At 43.2% G+C, this 20,713-nt stretch overlaps 1 protein-coding gene across 1 annotated transcript in view; it reads left to right on the top strand.

Moving 5' to 3' along the window:
• The window catches only part of kif6 (kinesin family member 6), a 176,842-nt gene that overhangs the window by 115,673 nt on the left and 40,456 nt on the right, over positions 1-20,713 (top strand). The window contains exons 14-15 of the mRNA XM_071381208.1: positions 6,765-6,867; positions 16,592-16,647. Coding sequence (XP_071237309.1) covers positions 6,765-6,867; positions 16,592-16,647 — 159 coding nt within the window. The remainder of the gene's footprint in view (positions 1-6,764; positions 6,868-16,591; positions 16,648-20,713) is intronic.

Below are 20,713 nucleotides of genomic sequence, written 5' to 3'. Positions count from 1 at the left end.
AGGGCACATCAACAGATTTTTCACTTAGTCGGCTCGGGGATTCTAACCAGCGATCTTTCTGTTGCTGGCCCAACGCTCTAAACGACTAGGCTACTGCTCTTTTCCCACCTCTGCTTTTTAATTGTAAAGCTGCATAGACATGTTGTTCCCACAAATCAAATAAGGTTTAGCTTCAGAGAAGGTTGCTTTAATATCTTTATATAGATTGCATCCCAAATGTGACACCCTATTATTCCCTATATAGTGCACTGCTTTTGACCATGGCCCATAGGCCTGTCTCTGTCTCTCTCTCTCTGTCTGTATGTCTCTGTCTCTCTCTCTCTCTGTCTGTATGTCTCTGTCTCTCTCTCTCTCTGTCTGTATGTCTCTGTCTCTCTCTCTCTGTCTGTATGTCTCTGTCTCTCTCTCTCTGTCTGTATGTCTCTGTCTCTCTCTCTCTGTCTGTATGTCTCTGTCTCTCTCTCTCTGTCTGTATGTCTCTGTCTCTCTCTCTCTGTCTCTCTCTCTCTGTCTCTCTCTCTCTGTCTGTATGTCTCTGTCTCTGTCTCTGTCTGTCTGTCTGTCTGTCTGTCTGTCTGTCTGTCTGTCTGTCTGTCTGTCTGTCTCTCTGTCTCTCTGTCTCTCTGTCTCTCTGTCTGTCTCTCTCTCTCTCTCTCTCTCTCTCTCTCTCTCTCTCTCTCTCTCTCTCTCTCTCTCTCTCTCTCTCTCTCTCTCTCTCTGTGTGTCTGTATGTCTCTCCCTCTCTCTCTCTGTCTGTCTCTATGTCTCCCTCTCTCTCTCTCTCTGTCTGTCTCTATGTCTCTCCCTCTCTCTCTCTGTCTGTCTCTATGTCTCTCCCTCTCTCTCTCTCTCTCTGTCACACACTACCTGTCTCTATTTTGCTCACTTAAAAAAAAGTAACACTATTTTACGGGTCCATAATAAACCATTTATAAGGCATTTCTAATTGATTTGGCATTTGCAAACCGTTTGTTCACCATTATTTAATCATTACTTCCAAATTTGTAAATGTTAGTATGCTAGTTATTCACACATGTATATACACTCAGGGGCCAGTTTATTAGATAAAAACATCTAGTACCCACCTTTGCCTCCAGAACATGGAAACGTTGCTCATTTGATATCAAGGGACCCTAACATGTGCTAGGAAAACATTCCGTCAACATTGAGTCATGCGGCCCGCCTTTTTAGCTTGCACGATTCTTAGCGTTCTCCTTCGACTTATTATAGAGCGGTTTTCGTCCACAGGACTGCCGTTGACTGGATGTTGTTTTGTTTGTCGCACCGTTCTCGTTAAACCCTAGACAATGTCACGCGTGAAAAGCCCAGGAGGCCGGCCGTTTCTGAGATACTGGAACTGGTGCACCTGGCATCAACGATAATACCGCGCTCAAAGTCGCTTAGGTCTCTCGTTTTTTCCCATTCTAACGTTCAATCGAACAGTAACTGAGTGCCTCGATGCCTGTCTGCCTGCTTTATATAGAGTAGCAAGCCACGGCCACAGGACTCACCGTCTGTAGGAGTGAACCATTTCGTGAACGGGGTTAGGGTACCAAATAAACTGGCCACTTAGTGTGTATTTCCTTAAACGTCCTGTGCTGTGTCCTTATTCTTTTACCAGGTACTGCAGGAATGTTTACCAATGGCATGCCCATCTTTTTGTGAGAAATTACACTGGTCACTCAAACATTTATAAAGTATTTACAACGTATAAATAGGACTCACTTTAGATTAAGGACCGCAAAAGACTTTACTAATTTGAATTGAACTGAATTTATTTTGGGTAACAGACATATACAACAAAATGTACAATGTGGACCCAGAGGATATCACTTGACAGTATTAATTAAAACGCTTGTTTCCGTAGTGGTCCTTGATGGTAAAAACAATAACACATATCATTTCTTAAAAGGCAAGACAAAATTTCAAACAACCATAAATACATTCATTTATATTGGCAACCTAAAAAGTGGCACTATTCACTGCACTTTTCCCTAACCTTAAGGATCTTAAAAAAATGTTATATCTGAACTCTGTAATATTTCACCTAGAATTTGAACACAGCTGTCTGCCCAGTTCTTTAGGCATCGCTAATGATTGCCAGAAGCATGGTAAGGGGCCAGAATGCTTTGGGTCAATGACTCCTGTTGCAACTGATGCAACATTTGGTGGCATATTGTTTTGCACCGTGCAGACATGGTGGTAATCTTTACACCATAACACTCAAGCAAAGATTTCATAAATCTACCTCCACAAATACATTTTGGCTTGTGCTCCTTGAGGTAGGCCTATAGCAGTATTTACAGTGCCTTCGGAAACTATTCAGACCGCTTGACTTTTTCCACATTTTGTTACGTTACAGCCTTATTCTAAAATTGATAAATAATTTGCTTCGTCATTATGGTGTATTGTGTGTACATTGCTGATTATTTTTACTTTTTTCATCTATTTTATAATAATGTCACGTCTGTTCCCGCTCCCCCCCCTCCCCTGGCGCTTGAGGGCGCCAGGCTGCCCTGCATCACGCACTCCTATCATCCATTACGCACTCCTGCCTTCCCTCGTCACGCGCATCAGCGATATTGGACTCACCTGGACTCACTCATCACCTGTTATTACCTCCCCTATATTTGTCAGTTCCCCAGCTCTGTTGCCCGCTTCTGCATTGGTTGTCTTTTGTTTATATTACTAGTTTGCTGACGCTGTTCCTGTCTCGTTCCATGTCTGTTATTTATTCAATGTTTTACTCCCCGTACCTGCTTCGTCTCTCCAGCGTCATTCCATGTGACAGAATGCAGAAGCCATCACACGAAGCACCGGGGAGTACTGGCGTTCCGGTTGGTATGGTGGCATCGGCTCTGGGTTGCCACCGATGGAACCGGAGGTGCCTAGCCAGCCCGTCGGGCTTTCACGCCCAGGCTGGCTCAAGAGGTTTCCTTGCCTCGGGTTGGATCGGCAGCTTCCCATCCCACGTCACACTCCACCGGATCTTTGGGCTCCCTCTCTGCAGCGGGATCGACAGGCGTCTTGCCTCAGCCGGATCATCGGGCTTCCATGCCTCAGCCGGCTCGCCAGGCTCTCACGCTCCGGCCGGTTCGTTGGGCTTCCACGCCCCAACCGGCTTGCCCAGCGCCCATGTTTCGTCCAGTTCGCCCAGGTGGGACGCCGGGTGGTGCCCCTAGGGGGGTAATGTCACTTCTGCTTGAGGGCACCAGACTGCCCTGCATCACGCACTACTATCATCCATTACGTGCACCTGCCTTCCCTCGTCACGCGCATCAGCGATATTGGACTCACCTGGACTCACTCATCAACCGTTATTACCTCCCCTATATTTGTCAGTTCCCCAGCTCTGTTCGCCGCTTCTGCATTGCTTGTCTTTTGTTTGTATTACTAGTTCGCCGACGCTGTTCCTGTCTCTTTCCATGTCCGTTATTTATTCAATGTTTTACTCCCCATACCTGCTTCGTTTCTCCAGCGTCATTCCATGTGGCAAATATGGCTGTAACGTAACAAAATGTGGAAAAATTCAAGGGGTCTGAATACTTTCCGAAGGCACTGTAGCTGATTGATGACCAGAGATTGAAATCTGTTGAAAGGGGTAATAGAGATTTTTCAAGAAATAATGTCTACACGCTGCAGTTTTGAGGAATGCCTGTCAACGTTATTCAAAGTCAAGGTATAATTTGGGTTTCCTTTGGAAATACATTGTAGATGGTCTAAATTGTAGATGGTGCAGACACATGATATTTTAGAGTCAACTCAGGCAGCACGGGTTTAGACTAACCAGATTTGTGGAAATCACTGGAGTGAGACTGTCCTCATCTGTTTGTTTTCCACTGTTCTTGTGTTGTTTGGGGATACTATTGAGTCAAACACACACGCACGCACGCACGCACGCACGCACGCACACACACACACACACACACACACACACACACACACACACACACACACACACACACACACACACACACACACACACACACACACACACAGAGAGAGAGTAAGTAAAGTAAACCAAACCTCCTCAGTCTGTCTTGTCACTGTGTTTGGACTGGGCCCTGTCTGTCTATCTGTACGTTCGTGATAGTCTCTGTCATGTTTACTTCGACAAGATCAACATTGGTCTTTCCCCATAGAAGTAGCTCTCCCGCTTTACTTTTACCTCCTTCAGCCCGTCCCTCTTCCCATTATGAATTAAAAACATGATAAAACAGTGATCTACCCTCTCCTCGCTCCTCTTTTCCCACACAGGAGTCTCATGTTTGTGGTGTCTGCAGAGTGTTATAACCACAGAGAATTTACGACTCTACTTATAGACATAAACTATGGTGTGTGCGAGATTGTGTGTATTTGTATATGTGTGTGGACGTGTATTTGTGTCTTTGAGAGAAAGAGAGCGAGACCTGGGCCTTTATGCTTTGCACCACATGCTATTTTGGTGGACTCCAAATCAAACTAACAGTTTTTTTAGCTCTGCTAGGTTCTAATTCTCAGAGTAAAAACCCAATGGACACTATGAAAGCTCAAACCAAGTTTATTCTTCCCAGAGGGTCAATACAGCTGCATTAGACAAAGACATGTTTAGAATAGTTGTGGTATATGTACCCCACTTTGGGTGGCGTCTCCTCCTTCTCGCTAAACATTGTATCTTTATTGCTAGGTAGGGAACTAAGTGATACGGGTAATACACTTTTCTTTCTCCCTTAACGTGACCTGATCTGACCTCTACCCCCTTCATCACTAATCCATGGCTCTCTCCCCTTACCAATGCCTGCTACATGTGATTGTTTCCCCTACTCTCAGTACATTCCAAGCTTAATTGCACCCACCACATGCCTTCCTCCTACAGATAACCATTAACTTCTGGTGTAGCCCCTCGGCTATGGCGCCCCTCAGGTCTCTATTACAACTATTGATTAATAACATTTAAAGTTCAGAAATCCAAACCTATCAGCTCCTACAACTACTGGGCTGCCCCCAGGTGGTGAAGGTAGGAAACAACACCTCCACTTCGCTGATCCTCATTGCAGGGGCCCCACAAGGATGCGTGCTTAGCCCCCTCCTGTACTCCCTGTTCACCCATGACTGCATGGCCAGGCACGCCTCCAATTCAATCATCAAGTTAGCAGACGACACAACAGTAGTAGGCCTGATTACCAACAATGACGAGACAGCCTACAGGGAGGAGGTGAGGGCGGAAGCACAGCCTATCCAGCCATGAGGCACAGTGCACATGGAAGGATAGATGTGCCTTTTATGCCTGTGAATCTCGAACTTAGAAACATAAAACAACAATTGGTTTCCCCCCATTTCGTTGAATTGTATTAAAAGCCTATCCTTCCCTTAATCAATATCCTGGTCATTAACCAAAAGTAAACTATGAATAAAAGGGTTTTAAATGGTCTACTGAGAATGCTTTGAAATATTTGAGGCTTTTGCCCTAATGCTTTTTCATTATTCACAAATCTACCATTTCGCTTGTTCGAGTAGGCTATCTGCCCCTCGTAAGCTTTCCGCCCCTCGTCAGATGACCAAAGAGACACACCTCCAAAGTAAAAAGCCATATATTTTTTTCCCCCCCCTCGATAGCTGAGCTGACTACACTGACTGTGCTAGTGGCCTGCACCCTATCTCATTGTGGAGCTAGTGGAGTTAGAGCCCTGTCTATGTTCGTAGATAAGATGAGAGCACCCCTCCAGCTAGGATGGAGTCTGTCACTCCTCAACAGGCCAGGCTTGATCCTGTTTGTGGGTGAGTCCCAGAAAGAGGGCCATTTATCTACAAATTCTATCTTTTGGGAGGGGCAGAAAACATTTTTCAACCAGCGATTGAGTTGTGAGACTGCTGTAGAGCTCATCACTCCCCCTAACTGGGAGGGGGCCAGAGACAATTACTCGATTTTTTATTTATATTTTATTTTACCTTTATTTTAACCAGGTAGGCTAGTTGAGAACAAGTTCTCATTTACAACTGCGACCTGGCCAAGATAAAGCATAGCAGTGTGAACAGACAACAACACAGAGTTACACATGGAGTAAACAATAAACAAGTCAATAACACAGTAGGGGGAAAAAATGAGTCTATATACATTGTGTGCAAAAGGCATGAGGAGGTAGGCAATAAATAGGCCATAGGAGCGAATAATTACAATTTAGCAGATTAACACTGGAGTGATAAATCATCAGATGATCATGTGCAAGTAGAGATACTGGTGTGCAAAAGAGCAGAAAAGTATACTGTATAGATACTGTATAGTCTACATGACATTATTATGGACAAAAGAGCGAGTTTATTTGTATTTGTCAAACGGGCAGCCTAGCGTTCAATGATCATGTCACCAGAATAAGACCCTTGGTATTTTTGGGAAAAGAACATCAAGCTCATTTCGCCGCCCTGTGAAATTTATCATCATTTATTTAATCTCTAGCCTAATAAACTACATGCGTGACCTCAACTTTACTTCGATATGATTGTTATTATATCAATATTTGCGCATAAAAGCATTTCCACCAACATTTCAAGCATTAATGAATTTTACAGACACAAAAAGATTCCACTAACCGTATTTTGTTTTGTCGACATTTAGTTTACCGACAAATGTTTCCATCAAGCCTATCGTGAATTTTTTTTATCCGAAATATACTTTACTCACATAGGAAGATTGGATGGAAACCTGGTTAGTGACTATGACTGCCATGTGGGTATACGGTATAAAAAAATGGGCATTCATGATTCTTTCTCCCTCCATTCTTCTTCAGCGTCCAAGCTGTCGATGGGCAAGCAGGAGGCTTTTGAGATCTTCAGGAGAGACCATGAAGACCGGCTGACCATCGAGGACAACAAGGCCCTGCTCAAACAGAGGTCAGAGGGCAAGGGGAGGCCTTGTTGGGAACTTCAAATTCAGTTTACCAGCCTATCCTAGTTTTTAATCTGAAAGTTTGCTACGGTCGATAAACCGTGAAAATAGATCGATTGCACTTGAACAGACTTTGAACTTATCCTATGTGCATAGAAATTGATAGTAACTTGATTGATCCTCTTGTGAACTGAGTTGTACCTCTGTGAAACGTGTGAAATATTTTGAGTGTACCAGGATAACAGTAACCAAACTAATTTGCAGAATGTTGCTGGGTAGCGGGCTCAAGGACAGTTTAGATCTGTACAGCAATGTTTTGCTGTCTGTCCACTCTTTTTGGAGACATTGTGGGTCAGGATACACTCCCCTCCATATGTATTTTGACAGTGAAGCTAACATTTTTGTTTTAGCTCTTTACTTCAGCATTTTATATTTGAGATGTATCAAATTAGTCGATAGTACAGAATGTCACCTTTTATTTAAGGGTATTTTCATACAAATCTGTTTAACGATTTAGAAATTAAAGCACTTTATGGATCTAGCCCCCCATTTGAAAAGTTCGAAGTGTTTGGACAAATTCACTTATAGTGTATCAAAGTAGTCAAAAGTGTAGTATTTTGTCCCATAGTTCTTGCAAGCAATGACTACATCAAGCTTGTGACTCTACAACCATGTTGGATGCATTTGTGCTTTTGTTTTGGTTGTGATTTGGATTATGTTTTGCCCAATAGCAATTGAACAGTGAATAATGCCATTTTGGAGTCACTTGTATTGTAAGCAAGAATAGAAGATGTTTCTGAGCACTTCTATATTCACGTGGATGCTACTATGATTATAGATAAGTATAAATTGATTGTGAATATTAATGAGTGAGAAGGTTACAGAGGCACAAAGATCATACCCATCCCCCCAAAAATGCTACGCTCCCTTGTTATTGGTAATGTTCAGAGGTTAGCATGTTTTGTTGAAGCCTGTGAATGGCATCTCATTCATTATTATTCATGATTCATCCCGGGATATTCGAGAATACCGGCACTGAACACAGGGGATACACAATAAGTGAAATCTCACCCTTAAAGGTACTTTCATACCCCGCTGAGCCTCTGTAATCTGAATATTAGCAATGCTAACAATTACATGTAAAATCTCATAGCGAATGCAAGCTAAATGCTAATGAGCACTTACGGAAATGTTATATAGTCTCTGAAATAACCTGTTTGCAGGACAGACATCCCAGCTCACAAAGTTTTACAAGTAATTCAAACATTCTTCTTGCAGTTTGCTGCACAAACTAAACAAATTTTAGACAGCAAGGTTCTTTATCCAGGAGGGGATTGTCTGCTGTTACCAAGAGGCTAACCACTTAGCTAGATAACTAGTTACTAAGTTAATAAATGCATAACTGCAGAGCATTTAGCACATTTTAGACAGCTAACTTCATAAATACAGTGGGGAGAACAAGTATTTGATACACTGACGATTTTGCAGGTTTTCCTACTTACAAAGCATGTAGAGGTCTGTAATTTTTATCATAGGTACACTTCAACTGTGAGAGACGGAATCTAAAACAAAAATCCAGAAAATCACATTGGATGATTTTTAAGTAATTAATTTGCATTTTATTGCATGACATAAGTATTTGATACATCAGAAAAGCAGAACTTAATATTTGGTACAGAAACCTTTGTTTGCAATTACAGAGATCATACGTTTCCTGTAGTTCTTGACCAGGTTTGCACACACTGCAGCAGGGATTTTGGCCCACTCCTCCATACAGACCTTCTCCAGATCCTTCAGGTTTCGGGGCTGTCGCTGGGCAATACGGACTTTCAGCTCCCTCCAAAGATTTTCTATTGGGTTCAGGTCTGGAGACTGGCTAGGCCACTCCAGGACCTTGAGATGCTTCTTACGGAGCCACTCCTTAGTTGCCCTGGCTGTGTGTTTCGGGTCGTTGTCATGCTGGAAGACCCAGCCACGACCCATCTTCAATGCTCTTACTGAGGGAAGGAGGTTGTTGGCCAAGATCTCGCGATACATGGCCCCATCCATCCTCCCCTCAATACGGTGCAGTCGTCCTGTCCCCTTTGCAGAAAAGCATCCCCAAAGAATGATGTTTCCACCTCCATGCTTCACGGTTGGGATGGTATTCTTGGGGTTGTACTCATCCTTCTTCTTCCTCCAAACACGGCGAGTGGAGTTTAGACCAAAAAGCTCTATTTTTGTCTCATCAGACCACATGACCTTCTCCCATTCCTCCTCTGGATCATCCAGATGGTCATTGGCAAACTTCAGACGGGCCTGGACATGCGCTGGCTTGAGCAGGGGGACCTTGCGTGCGCTGCAGGATTTTAATCCATGACGGCGTAATGTGTTACTAATGGTTTTCTTTGAGACTGTGGTCCCAGCTCTCTTCAGGTCATTGACCAGGTCCTGCCATGTTCTGGGCTGATCCCTCACCTTCCTCATGATCATTGATGCCACACGAGGTGAGATCTTGCATGGAGCCCCAGACCGAGGATGATTGACCGTCATCTTGAACTTCTTCCATTTTCTAATAATTGCGCCAACAGTTGTTGCCTTCTCACCAAGCTGCTTGCCTATTGTCCTGTAGCCCATCCCAGCCTTGTGCAGGTCTACAATTTTACCCCTGATGTCCTTACACAGCTCTCTGGTCTTGGCCATTGTGGAGAGGTTGGAGTCTGTTTGATTGAGTGTGTGGACAGGTGTCTTTTATACAGGTAACGAGTTCAAACAGGTGCAGTTAATACAGGCAATGAGTGGAGAACAGGAGGGCTTCTTAAAGAAAAACTAACAGGTCTGTGAGAGCCGGAATTCTTACTGGTTGGTAGGTGTATCAAATACTTATGTCATGCAATAAAATGCAAATAAACTACTTAAAAATCATACAATGTGATTTTCTGGATTTTTTTTATTTTTAGATTCCTTCTCTCACAGTTGAAGTGTACCTATGATAAAAATTACAGACCTCTACATGCTTTGTAAGTAGGAAAACCTGCAAAATCGTCAGTGTATCAAATACTTGTTCTCCCCACTGTATATGATATCTAGCTGGCAAAAATGTAGATGTGAATTCCATATTGTAACTAGATCACCACACGTGTGCTTGACAACTTTGAGTGACTTACAAGGCTCCGGTCTCTCGTTGTTGTGTGCTTGTAAAAAAACATGTGGCTATGGACTACCAGTAAGCTTCATATTGTAAAATAATGTGACGGGTGAAATGAAAAACGCTATCTGCTTTATCTCCTAAGTGTTGCACAATTTCACTGCAGGTATTTACTTAAAAAGTAGTTACAATTATTAAAATGTAATAAAAACTGTATTGGTATTAACGGTATTGAAAAACCCTCCGGTGGCTATTTACAAATATTCCGGTATACGGTATATACGGTATACTGTCCAAGCCTGATCAGGATTAATTTAGACGAGTTCAGAACTATCTTATCTACTCACTCACTCCAGTCATCATTCACCATTCAAATCAAAAATCGAATCAAATTTTATTAGTCACATGCTCCGAATACACCACCTTACTGTGAAGTGGTTACTTACAAGCGCCTAACCAACAATGCCGTTTAAATTTTTTAAATAGGAATAAGAAATAAAAGGAACAAGTAATTAAAGAGCAGCAGTAATAACATATATTTTTTTACCTTTATTTAATTAACTAGGCCAGTCAGTTATGAACAAATTCTTATTTACAATGATGGCCTACTGGGGTTAACTGCCTTGTTCAGCGGCAGAACGACAGATTTTTACCTTGTCAGCTCGGGGATTCAATCCAGCAACCTTTCCTTACTGGCCCAACATTCTAACCACAAAGCTACCTGCCGCCCCAAAAGGAGATATAGCGAGAGGGGGTACCGGTACAGAGTCAATGTGCAAGGGCACCGGTTAGTCGAGGTAATTGAGGTAATATGTACATATAGGTATAGTTATTAAAGGGACAATGCATAGATAATAACAGAGAGAAGTAGCAGCGTAAAAATTGGGTGGGTGGAATATGCAAATAGTCTGGGTAGCCATTTGATTAGATATTCAGGAGTCTTTTTGGACCTAGACTTGGCACTCCGGTAGCACTTGCCATGTGGTAGTAGAGAGAACAGTCTATAACTGGGGTGGCTGGGGTCTTTGACAATTTTTAGGGCCTTCCTCTGACACCGCCTGGTATAGAGGTCCTGGATGGCAGGAAGCTTGGCCCCAGTGACGTACTGGGCAGTTCGCACTACCCTCTGTTTTTTTAAATATTATTTTACCTTTATTTAACTAGGCATGTCAGTTAAGAACAAAATCTTATTTTCAATGACGGCCTAGGAACAGTGGGCTAACTGCCTTGTTCAGGGGCAGAACGACAGATTTTTACCTTGTCAGCTCGGGGATTCAATCCAGCAACCTTTCCTTACTGGCCCAACATTCTAACCACAAAGCTACCTGCCGCCCCAAAAGGAGATATAGCGAGAGGGGGTACCGGTACAGAGTCAATGTGCAAGGGCACCGGTTAGTCGAGGTAATTGAGGTAATATGTACATGTAGGTATAGTTATTAAAGGGACAATGCATAGATAATAACAGAGAGAAGTAGCAGCGTAAAAATTGGGTGGGTGGAATATGCAAATAGTCTGGGTAGCCATTTGATTAGATATTCAGGAGTCTTTTTGGACCTAGACTTGGCACTCCAGTAGCACTTGCCATGTGGTAGTAGAGAGAACAGTCTATAACTGGGGTGGCTGGGGTCTTTGACAATTTTTAGGGCCTTCCTCTGACACCGCCTGGTATAGAGGTCCTGGATGGCAGGAAGCTTGGCCCCAGTGACGTACTGGGCAGTTCGCACTACCCTCTGTTTTTTTAAATATTATTTTACCTTTATTTAACTAGGCATGTCAGTTAAGAACAAAATCTTATTTTCAATGACGGCCTAGGAACAGTGGGCTAACTGCCTTGTTCAGGGGCAGAACGACAGATTTCTTTTTTACCTTGTCAGCTCGTGGATTTGATCTTGCAACCTTTCGGTTACTATTCCAACGCTCTAACCACTAGGTTACCTGCCGCCCCTGTAGTGACTTGTGGTCGGAGGACGAGCAGTTGCCATACCAGGCAGTGATGCAACCAGTCAGGATGCTCTCGATGGTGCCGATGTAGAACCTTTTAAGGTTCTGAGGACCCATGCCAAATCTTTTCAGTCTCCTGAGAGGGGATAGATTTTGTCCTGCCCTCTTCACGACTGCCTTGGTGTGCTTGTACCATGTTAGTTTGTTGGTGATATGGACACCAAGGAACTTGAAGCTCTCAACTTGCTCAACTTGCTCCACTACAGCCCCATCGATGAGAATGAGGGCATGGTCCTCTTTTTCCTGTAGTCCACAATCATCTCCTTTGTCTTGATCACGTTGAGGGAGAGGTTGTTGTCCTGGTACCACACGGCCAGGTCTCTGACCTCCTCCCTATAGGCTGTCTCATCGTTGTCGGTGATCAGGCCTACCACTGTTGTGTCATCGGCAAACTTTATGATTTTTGTTGGAGTTGTGCCTAAGCGTGCAGTCATGAGTGAACAGGGAGTAAAGGAGGGGACAGAGCACTCACCCCTGAGGGGCCCCTGTGTTGAGAGTCAGTGTGGCGGATGTGTTGTTACCTACCCTTACCACCTGGGGGTGGCCCGTCAGGAAGTCCAGGATCCAGTTGCAGAGGGAGGTGTTTAGTCCCAGCTTATTGATGAGCTTTGAGGGCACTATGGTGTTGAATGCTGAGCTGTAGTCAATGAATACCATTATCACGTATGTGTTCCTTTTGTCCAGGTGAGAAAGGGCAGTGTGGAGTGCAATAACAATTGCATCATCTGTGGATCTGTTGGGGCGGTATGCACATTGGAGTGGGTCTCGGGTTACTGAGATAATGGTGTGTATGTGAGCCATGACCAGCCTTTCAAAGCACTTCATGGCTACAGACGTGAGTGCTACTGGTCGGTAGTCGTTTAGGCAGGTTACCTTAGTGTTCTTGGGAACAGGCACTATGGTGGGCTGCTTAAAACATGTTGGTATTACAGACTCGGACAGGGAGAGGTTGAAAATGTCAGTGATGACAATTGCCAGTTGGTCAGCGCATGCTCGCAGTACACGTCCTGGTAATTCGTCTGGCCCTGCGGTATTGTGAATGTTGACCTGTTTAAAGGTCTTACTCACATCGGCTGCGGAGAGCGTGATCACACAGTCTTCCAGAACAGCTGGTGCTCTCATGCACGTTTCAGTGTTATTTTCCTCGAAGCGAGCATAGAAGTAGTTCAGCTTGTTTGGTAGGCTTGTGTCACTGGGCAGCTCTCGGCTGTGCTTCCCTTTGTAGTCTGTAATGGTTTGTAAGCCCTGCCACATCCGACGAGTGTCCGAGCCGGTGTAGTATGATTCGATCTTAGTCCTGTATTGATGCTTTGCGTGTTTGATTGCATAGCAGGATTTCTTATAAGTGTCCGGGGTTAGAGCCCTGCTCCTTGAAAGTGGCAGCTCTAGCCTTCAGCTCAATGCAGATGTTTTCAGCCTCTGACTGTGGTTGTATGTAAACAGTTATGAAAATAACGATGAAAACTCTCTAGGTAGGTATCGTGGTCAGTTTATCATGAGGTACTCTACCTATGGCGAGCAATAGCTCGAGACTTCCTTAGATATCGTGCACAAGCTGTTATTTACAAAAACACATAGTCCGCCGCCCCTTGTCTTACCAGATGCCGCTGTTCTCTCCTTCCTGTTCAGCATATAACCAGCCAGCTGTATGTTGATAGTGTTGTCGTTCAGCCACGTCTCCGTGAAGCATAAGATATTACAATTTTGAATGTCCCGTTGGTAGTTTAATCTTTCGCATAGGTCATCTATTTTATTGTCCAAAGATTGCACGTTTACTAGCAGAATGGAGGGAAGTGGGGGTGTATTAGATCGCCTTTGAATTGTCAGAGGCCACCGGACCTTCGGCCCCTCTTTCTCTGCCCCCTCTTCATGCAAATCACGGGGATCTGGGCCTATTCCCGAGGAAGCAGTATATCGTTCGCGTCGGCCTCGTCAGACTCGTTAAAGGAAAAAAAGAATAATGTCAGTCCGTGGTGAGTAATCGCAGTCCTGATGTTCAGAATTCTTTTTCAGTCCTAAGAGACAGTAGCGGCAACATTATGTACAAAATAAGTAAGGAAATAAGTTACAAACAACGCAAATAAACAAACAAAAAAACACAATCGGTTGGGGGCACCTAAAACGTCTGCCTTCTTCTCCGGCGCCATCTTGTAAAATAGCCTGTCTTGTGAAGTAGCCAGTTGTCTGAAGTCCATGGCTTCTGGTTGATGGCACGTAAAACGTCTGCCTTCTTCTCCTGCACCATCTTGTGAAGTAGCCTATTGCCTGTGATCCATGGCTTCTGGTTGGGGTATGTACGTATGGTCACTCTGGGGATGATGTCATCGATGCACTTATTGATGAAGCCAATGACTGATGTGGTGTACTCCTCAATGCCATCGGAAGAATCCCAGAACATATTCCAGTCTGTGCTAGCAAAACAGTCCTGTAGCTTAGCATCTGCTTAATCCTACCACTTTTTTATTGACCGAGTCACTGGTGCTTCCTGCTCTAATTTTTGCATGTAAGCAGGAATCAGGAGGATATAATTATGGTCAGATTTGCTAACTGGAGGGCGAGGGAGGGTGAGGGAGAGCTTTTTACGCGTCTCTGTGTGTGTAGTAAAGGTGGTCTAGAGTTTTTTTTCGCTCTGGTTGCACATTTAACATGCTGACAGAAATTTGGTAAAACGGATTTAAGTTTCCCTGCATTGAAGTCCCCGGCCACTAGGAGCGCCTCCTCTGGATGAACCTCTTTGCTTATGGCGCAATACAGCTCATTGAGTGAGGTCTTAGTGACAGCATTGGTCTGTGGTGGTATGTAGACGGCTATGAAAAATACAGATGAAAACTCTCTAGGTAGATAGTGTGGTCTACCGCTTATCATGAGACACTCTACCTCAGTCGAGCAAAACCTTGAGACTTCCTTAGATATCGTGCACCAGCTGCTGTTTACAAATATGCATAGTCCGCCACCCCTTGTCTTACCAGACGCCGCTGTTCTATCCTGCCGACACAGTGTAAAACCAGCCAGCTGTATGTTGATAATGTTGTTGTTCAGCCACAACTCTGTGAAACATAAGATATTACAGTTTTTAATGTCCCGTTGGTTGTTTAATCTTCCTCGTAGGTCGTCAATTTTATTTTCCAATGATTGCACGTTAGCTAGTAGAACGGAAGGCAGTTGGGGTTTATTCGATCACCTCTGAATTCTCAGAAGGCAGCCCGACCTCCGCCCTCTTTTTCTCCGTCTTCTCTTCTGTTCCTGGGAAAGCAGTATGTCCTTCACGTCGGGCTCATCGGACTCGTGAAAGGAAAAAGAAGCTTCTGCCAGTTCGTGTTGAGTAATCGCTGTTCTGATGTCCAGAAGTTATTGTCGATCACAAGAGACGGTAGCAGCAGCATTATGTACAAAATAAGTTAATTTGACTACTTTGATACACTATAAGTGAATTTGTCCAAATACTTATGACTTCTTAACATGAGGGGGACTAGATACAGTACATGAAGTGCTTTCATTTCTAAACAGTAAAACTGTCACGCCCTGACCTTAGAGAGCTGTTTTATTTCTCTATTTAGTTAGGTCAGGGTGTGATGTGGGGTGGGCATTCTATGTTTTGTATTTCTTTGTGGTTGGACGAGTGTGGTTCCCAATCAGAGGCAGCTGTCTATCGTTGTCTCTGATTGGGAATCATACTTAGGTAGCCTGTTTTCCCACCTATGTTGTGGGATCTTGTTTTGTGTTAGCTCTGTGAAGTCTGCAGTACGTGACGTTCGTTATTCTTTTTTTGTTGTTTTTGTTTGGTGTTCTGAGTAATTAAAGAATCATGAACACGCTGCACCTTGGTCCACTTCTTCAGACGAGCGTCACAAAAACAGATAAAGTATGAAAATACATAATATAGGGGACATTCAAATTAATCATTTGCTCTGAAATGAAACATTTGATCTCAAATCCAAAATTCTGCATAGAGACAAATGTAAATGTTTTGCTTCACTGTCTAAATACAGGGGGAGTGTACATGAGTTCACTCATCTTGATGATAGACAAGGACACTGAATAGTAGGCCCATACCACTCCAACGGCATATCTTTTCGTTTTTCATTTTCTCTCCTCGCCGATCCCCCTATTTTCGGTACAGACATGAATTGAAGGGGAGCGGGGCCCTGTTAAATGTGATGGTAATGGCTTTCTGTGTCAATCCCTTCACAAGCACATTCTCTCACATATAATCACACTCACAGACACACACGTTTGTTTTACTTTCCTTGTGGGGACCAAACAATTGATTACCATTCAAAATCATTTTTTCCCTAATGCCTAACACTAAGCCTAACTCTTAACCTAACCCTAACCTTAACCCCAAACCTAACCTTAACCCGGAAACCCCAACTCCTAAGCCCTAACCCTAATTGTAACCCTAACCCTAATTGTAACCCTAACCCTAAACCTAAAATATACTTTTTCCTTATAGGGACCGGCGAAATGTCCCTACTTTGTTTTACTATCCTTATGAGGACTTCTCATGAACTATCCCTTTAACCTGACATGGCTCATGTACAGAGAGAGAAACAGGGTTTTGCAGGAGATTTTTGCCTACTGATATCTGTGTTTCTGTGTAGGTTTGCTGAGGCTAAAGCATATGGGGAGGAGGTGAACGAAGCCAGAAACGGAGTCAGTAAGTCACATACGAGCACCATATACTAGCACAACCTTATAGGCACTCATGACTTACAAGAATAATATCGTAATGACTCACCGCATACAAATTCGATGTATACGTACACTATATATACAAAAGTATGGACACCCCTTCAAATGAGAGGATTCGGCTATTTCAGCCACACCCGTTGCTGACAGGTATATAAAATAGAGCACACTGCCATGCAATCGCCATAGACAAACATTGGCAGTAAAATGGCCTTACTGGAGAGCTCAGTGACTTTCAACGTGGCACCGTCACAGGATGCAACCTTTTCAACAAGTCAGTTCGTCAAATTTCTGCCCTGCTACAGCTGCTCCGGTCAACTGTAAGTGCTGTTATTGTGAAGTGGAAACGTCTAGGAGCAACAACAGCTCGGCCACGAAGTGGTAGGCAACACAAGCTCAGAAAATGGGAATGCCGAGTGTGTAAAAATCGTCTGTCCTTGGTTGCAACACTCACTACTGAGTTCCAAACTGCCTCAGGAAGCAACGTCAGCACAAGAACTGTTCATCAGGAGATTCATTAAATGGGTTTCCATGGCCGAGCAGCCGCACACGAGACTAAGATCACCATGTGCAAATGCCAAGCATCGGCTGGAGTGGTATAAAGCTGGCCTCCATTAAACTCTGGAACAGTGGAAACGCGTTCTCTGGAGTGATGAATCACGTTTCACCATCTGGCAGTCCGACGGACGAATCTGGGTTTGGCGGATGCTAGGAGAACGCTACCTGCCCCAATGCATAGTGCCAACTGTAAAGTTTGGTAGAGGAGGAGTAATGATCTGGGGCTGTTTTTCATAGTTCGGGCTAGACCCGTTAGTTCCAGTGAAGGGACATCTTATCGCAACACCGTACAATGACATTCTAGACCAGTGGTTCCCAAACTTTTCATAGTCCCGTACCCCTTAAAACATTCAACCTCCAGCTGCGTACCCCGTCTAGCACCAGGGTCAGTGCACTCTCAAATGTTGTTTTATGCCATCATCGTACGCCTGCCACACACACACTATACATTTATTAAACATAAGAATGAGTGAGTTTTTCTCACAACCCGGCTCGTGGGAAGTGACAAAGAGCTCTTATAGGACCAGGGCACAAATAAAAAATATAATAATAATCAATCATTTTGCTCTTTATTTAGCCATCTTACATATAAAACTTAGTTTTTTCATTGAAAATTGTGAATAACTCACTACAGGTTAATGAGAAGGGTGTGCTTGAAAGTATGCATATAACTCTGCAATGTTGGGCTGTATAGGAGAGAGTCTCAGTCTTTTTCCACACACAGTCTGTACCTGTATTTGAGTTTATTTTATTTTTACAGGGACAGTGCACATAAATCAAAGTTTCAGTAAAAGTGCCGGTTTTAGCCAGCTGGCTACTTTTCAACTGCAGTCCCTGGGCAGGTTATTAAAAACAATTACAATATAGACATTCATTGAGCAGGGAGCACACACAGAGCAACATAGGACAAGCAAGACATAGCATACAGACAGAGCAACATAGAACAAAAAGCAACAAGACAAAATCCATAAAAGCAAAAAAGTGTTTCCATACCTCACAAGCTACAGACAACAGACAACATGGAAAGCGGCAATACACAGCTAGGGATTATGTTCACAAATCTGGTTGACCTTTAGCCATGTCTTCATGAATTTTGTGAAAGTGTGATATGTGGTGCAGTTATGTGTGTTTGATGGCAGTGTATTCCAGAAATGGGAAGCTCTCACAGAGAAAGCGGATTTACTAAAGGTGCTTTTGATTAAGGGAACTATACAGTCACCTCTCATGGCAGACCTTGTGGATTTGCTGCCATATGTTTGGGTTTTCTGTTTAACAAAAATACTGAGTGGAGGGGGAGCCAGGCCATTTAGGATCTTGAATACAAGACATGCGTCGGTGTATTTTACAAGATTTTCCCAACTCAGGAGCTCATGCTTTCTGAGGATGTAACAGTGATGATGGCTATTGGGCTTCCTATCAAGCACTTTGAGAGTCTGTTTGTAGACAGACTGAATAGGTTTTAATGTTTTACAGCAAGCTTGGGCCCAACTAGTCAAGCAGTATGTTAAGTGGGGGAGTTATCATAGATTTGAAGTACAGTTTTGCTTCCTCTGTAGTCAAACAATTTCGTATAAATCGGAAATTAGCTAGGTTGAATTTGGTCATTTGAATTACCTTTTTCACATGCTTTTTAAAAGAGAGGTTGGAATAAAGTATGATGCCAATGATGGGGCCAATGAGTGACTCTTTGTAGTTTTTAAGAAAGGTGGAGTCCAGCCCAAACATATCTTTGGCTTTAGAGTTCTTTAGTGAGCTAATCACCTTGATCACCTTTGACTCAGAAACCTCCCTTATGATGAAGACAGGTTGAGCGTCATTCACTAGCACTGAGCCCAAGAAACCAGTGGAGGAGTTCTGTGTCAGTACCCTGACAGAGTCAATAAAGTAGGAATTGAAGGCTATTGCTATTTCGACTGCATCCTGTGTTAGATTGTTATTCACCATGATTTCTAGTCTTTTTGCAGTGTTACTATGGTCTTTCCCTGTTAATTTTTTTAGATTCTCCCAGATCAATTTAGAATTTCCCTTTGCTTCACCAATTATGTTAATAAAAAAGTTTGCCTTGGCCTGTCTGATTTCTGTCATCACCTTATTTCTCAACATGGTAAACCTATGTCTGTCATGCTCTAATTTGGATTTTAGGGCTGTTTTTAGACCATAATCTTGTTCTTTCATCAATTTCCAGATTTATCCATTGAGCCAAGGAAGAGTGCTCTTTTGGCCAGGTTTGGATTTGATTTTCTTTAGGAAATCATTTATTGTAGTCTGGATTGTGGATAGAAAAACCTGACTGTCAGCTTCCACGTCTGTATAGGACAAGAGATCATTCCAGTAAATTCCCTTAATTGCGTTTTCAAAATAGTTTAATTCACTCTTAGGTATTCTTAGTTGGTCCGGCTTTCTAACAGTAGAGAGGTTAAACCTACTCGTAGACAGTTTTCTGGCTAAAGTGTCAGATTATGATCAGATAGCCCAGTAACCATATTGAATGATTTAGTCACTCTCTCTGGTTTATTACTGAACACCAAATCAATCTGTGTTTTAGAGCAACAAGTCACCCTGGTTGGCCCTTTAACTAGCTCTGTAAGGTCAAAGGTATTAGTGATCCGTTTGAGGGTTTTCCTACAAGACTTGTCTTCATAATTAATATTAAAATCTCCCATTTACCTCTTTCCCAAAATCACATTCCCTAAGCATGTTATTAAACTGATCAAAAAACACACTTTTGGTGGAAGGTGGTCTATACATTCCAATAAGGGTAAAAGACATTTGGGGAGACAGTGTAACGTTCAGGCCAATACATTCTAGTTCATTATCACATGACCACTCAATTTGTTTACATCGGATATGTTCTTTAATGTAAATCATCACATCCCCTCCTCTTCCTTCAATCCTGTCTCTCCTGAAACCATTGTAGCCAGGCACAATCAAAGCAGCATATGGAGAGTTTTTATTTTATTTAGTTTTCATGCTAATGAGGGCCGAGAATCCTCTCTCACATAGGTACATGGTTGCAAGGGGCATCAGTGTCTTAACAGCGCGATTTGCCAAGGCAGGATATTTTGGCCAAATCTGGCAATGGCTTCTGATTAAATTCAATTTTCGCAGAACTGCTTGTTGCAATTTCGATGAGGTTCTCTTGTTCAGATATCGGTAAGTAGACTGGAGGCGGCAGGGCATGAAAGGGATAACGAATCCAGTTGTTTGTGTCAACCATTTCGGGAAAGTAGCTGCGTAATTGTGCACCTAACTCACTCAGGTGCTTCACTATATCACATTTGACATTGTCCGTAAGCTTGAGTTCATTTGCACACAAAAGAATCATACAATGATGGAAAGACCTGTGTGTTGTCCTTGTTAATGCAGACAGAGGAGAGCTCCAACTTCTTAATCATAGCTTCAATTTTGTCCTGCACATTGAATATAGTTGCGGAGAGTCCCTGTAATCCTAGATTCAGATCATTCAGGCGAGAAAA

Source organism: Salvelinus alpinus, chromosome 33 (genome assembly GCF_045679555.1).
Source record: "Salvelinus alpinus chromosome 33, SLU_Salpinus.1, whole genome shotgun sequence".
Classification (NCBI taxonomy): Eukaryota; Metazoa; Chordata; class Actinopteri; order Salmoniformes; family Salmonidae; genus Salvelinus; species Salvelinus alpinus.
This window is presented reverse-complemented; position numbering and strand designations above follow the sequence as displayed.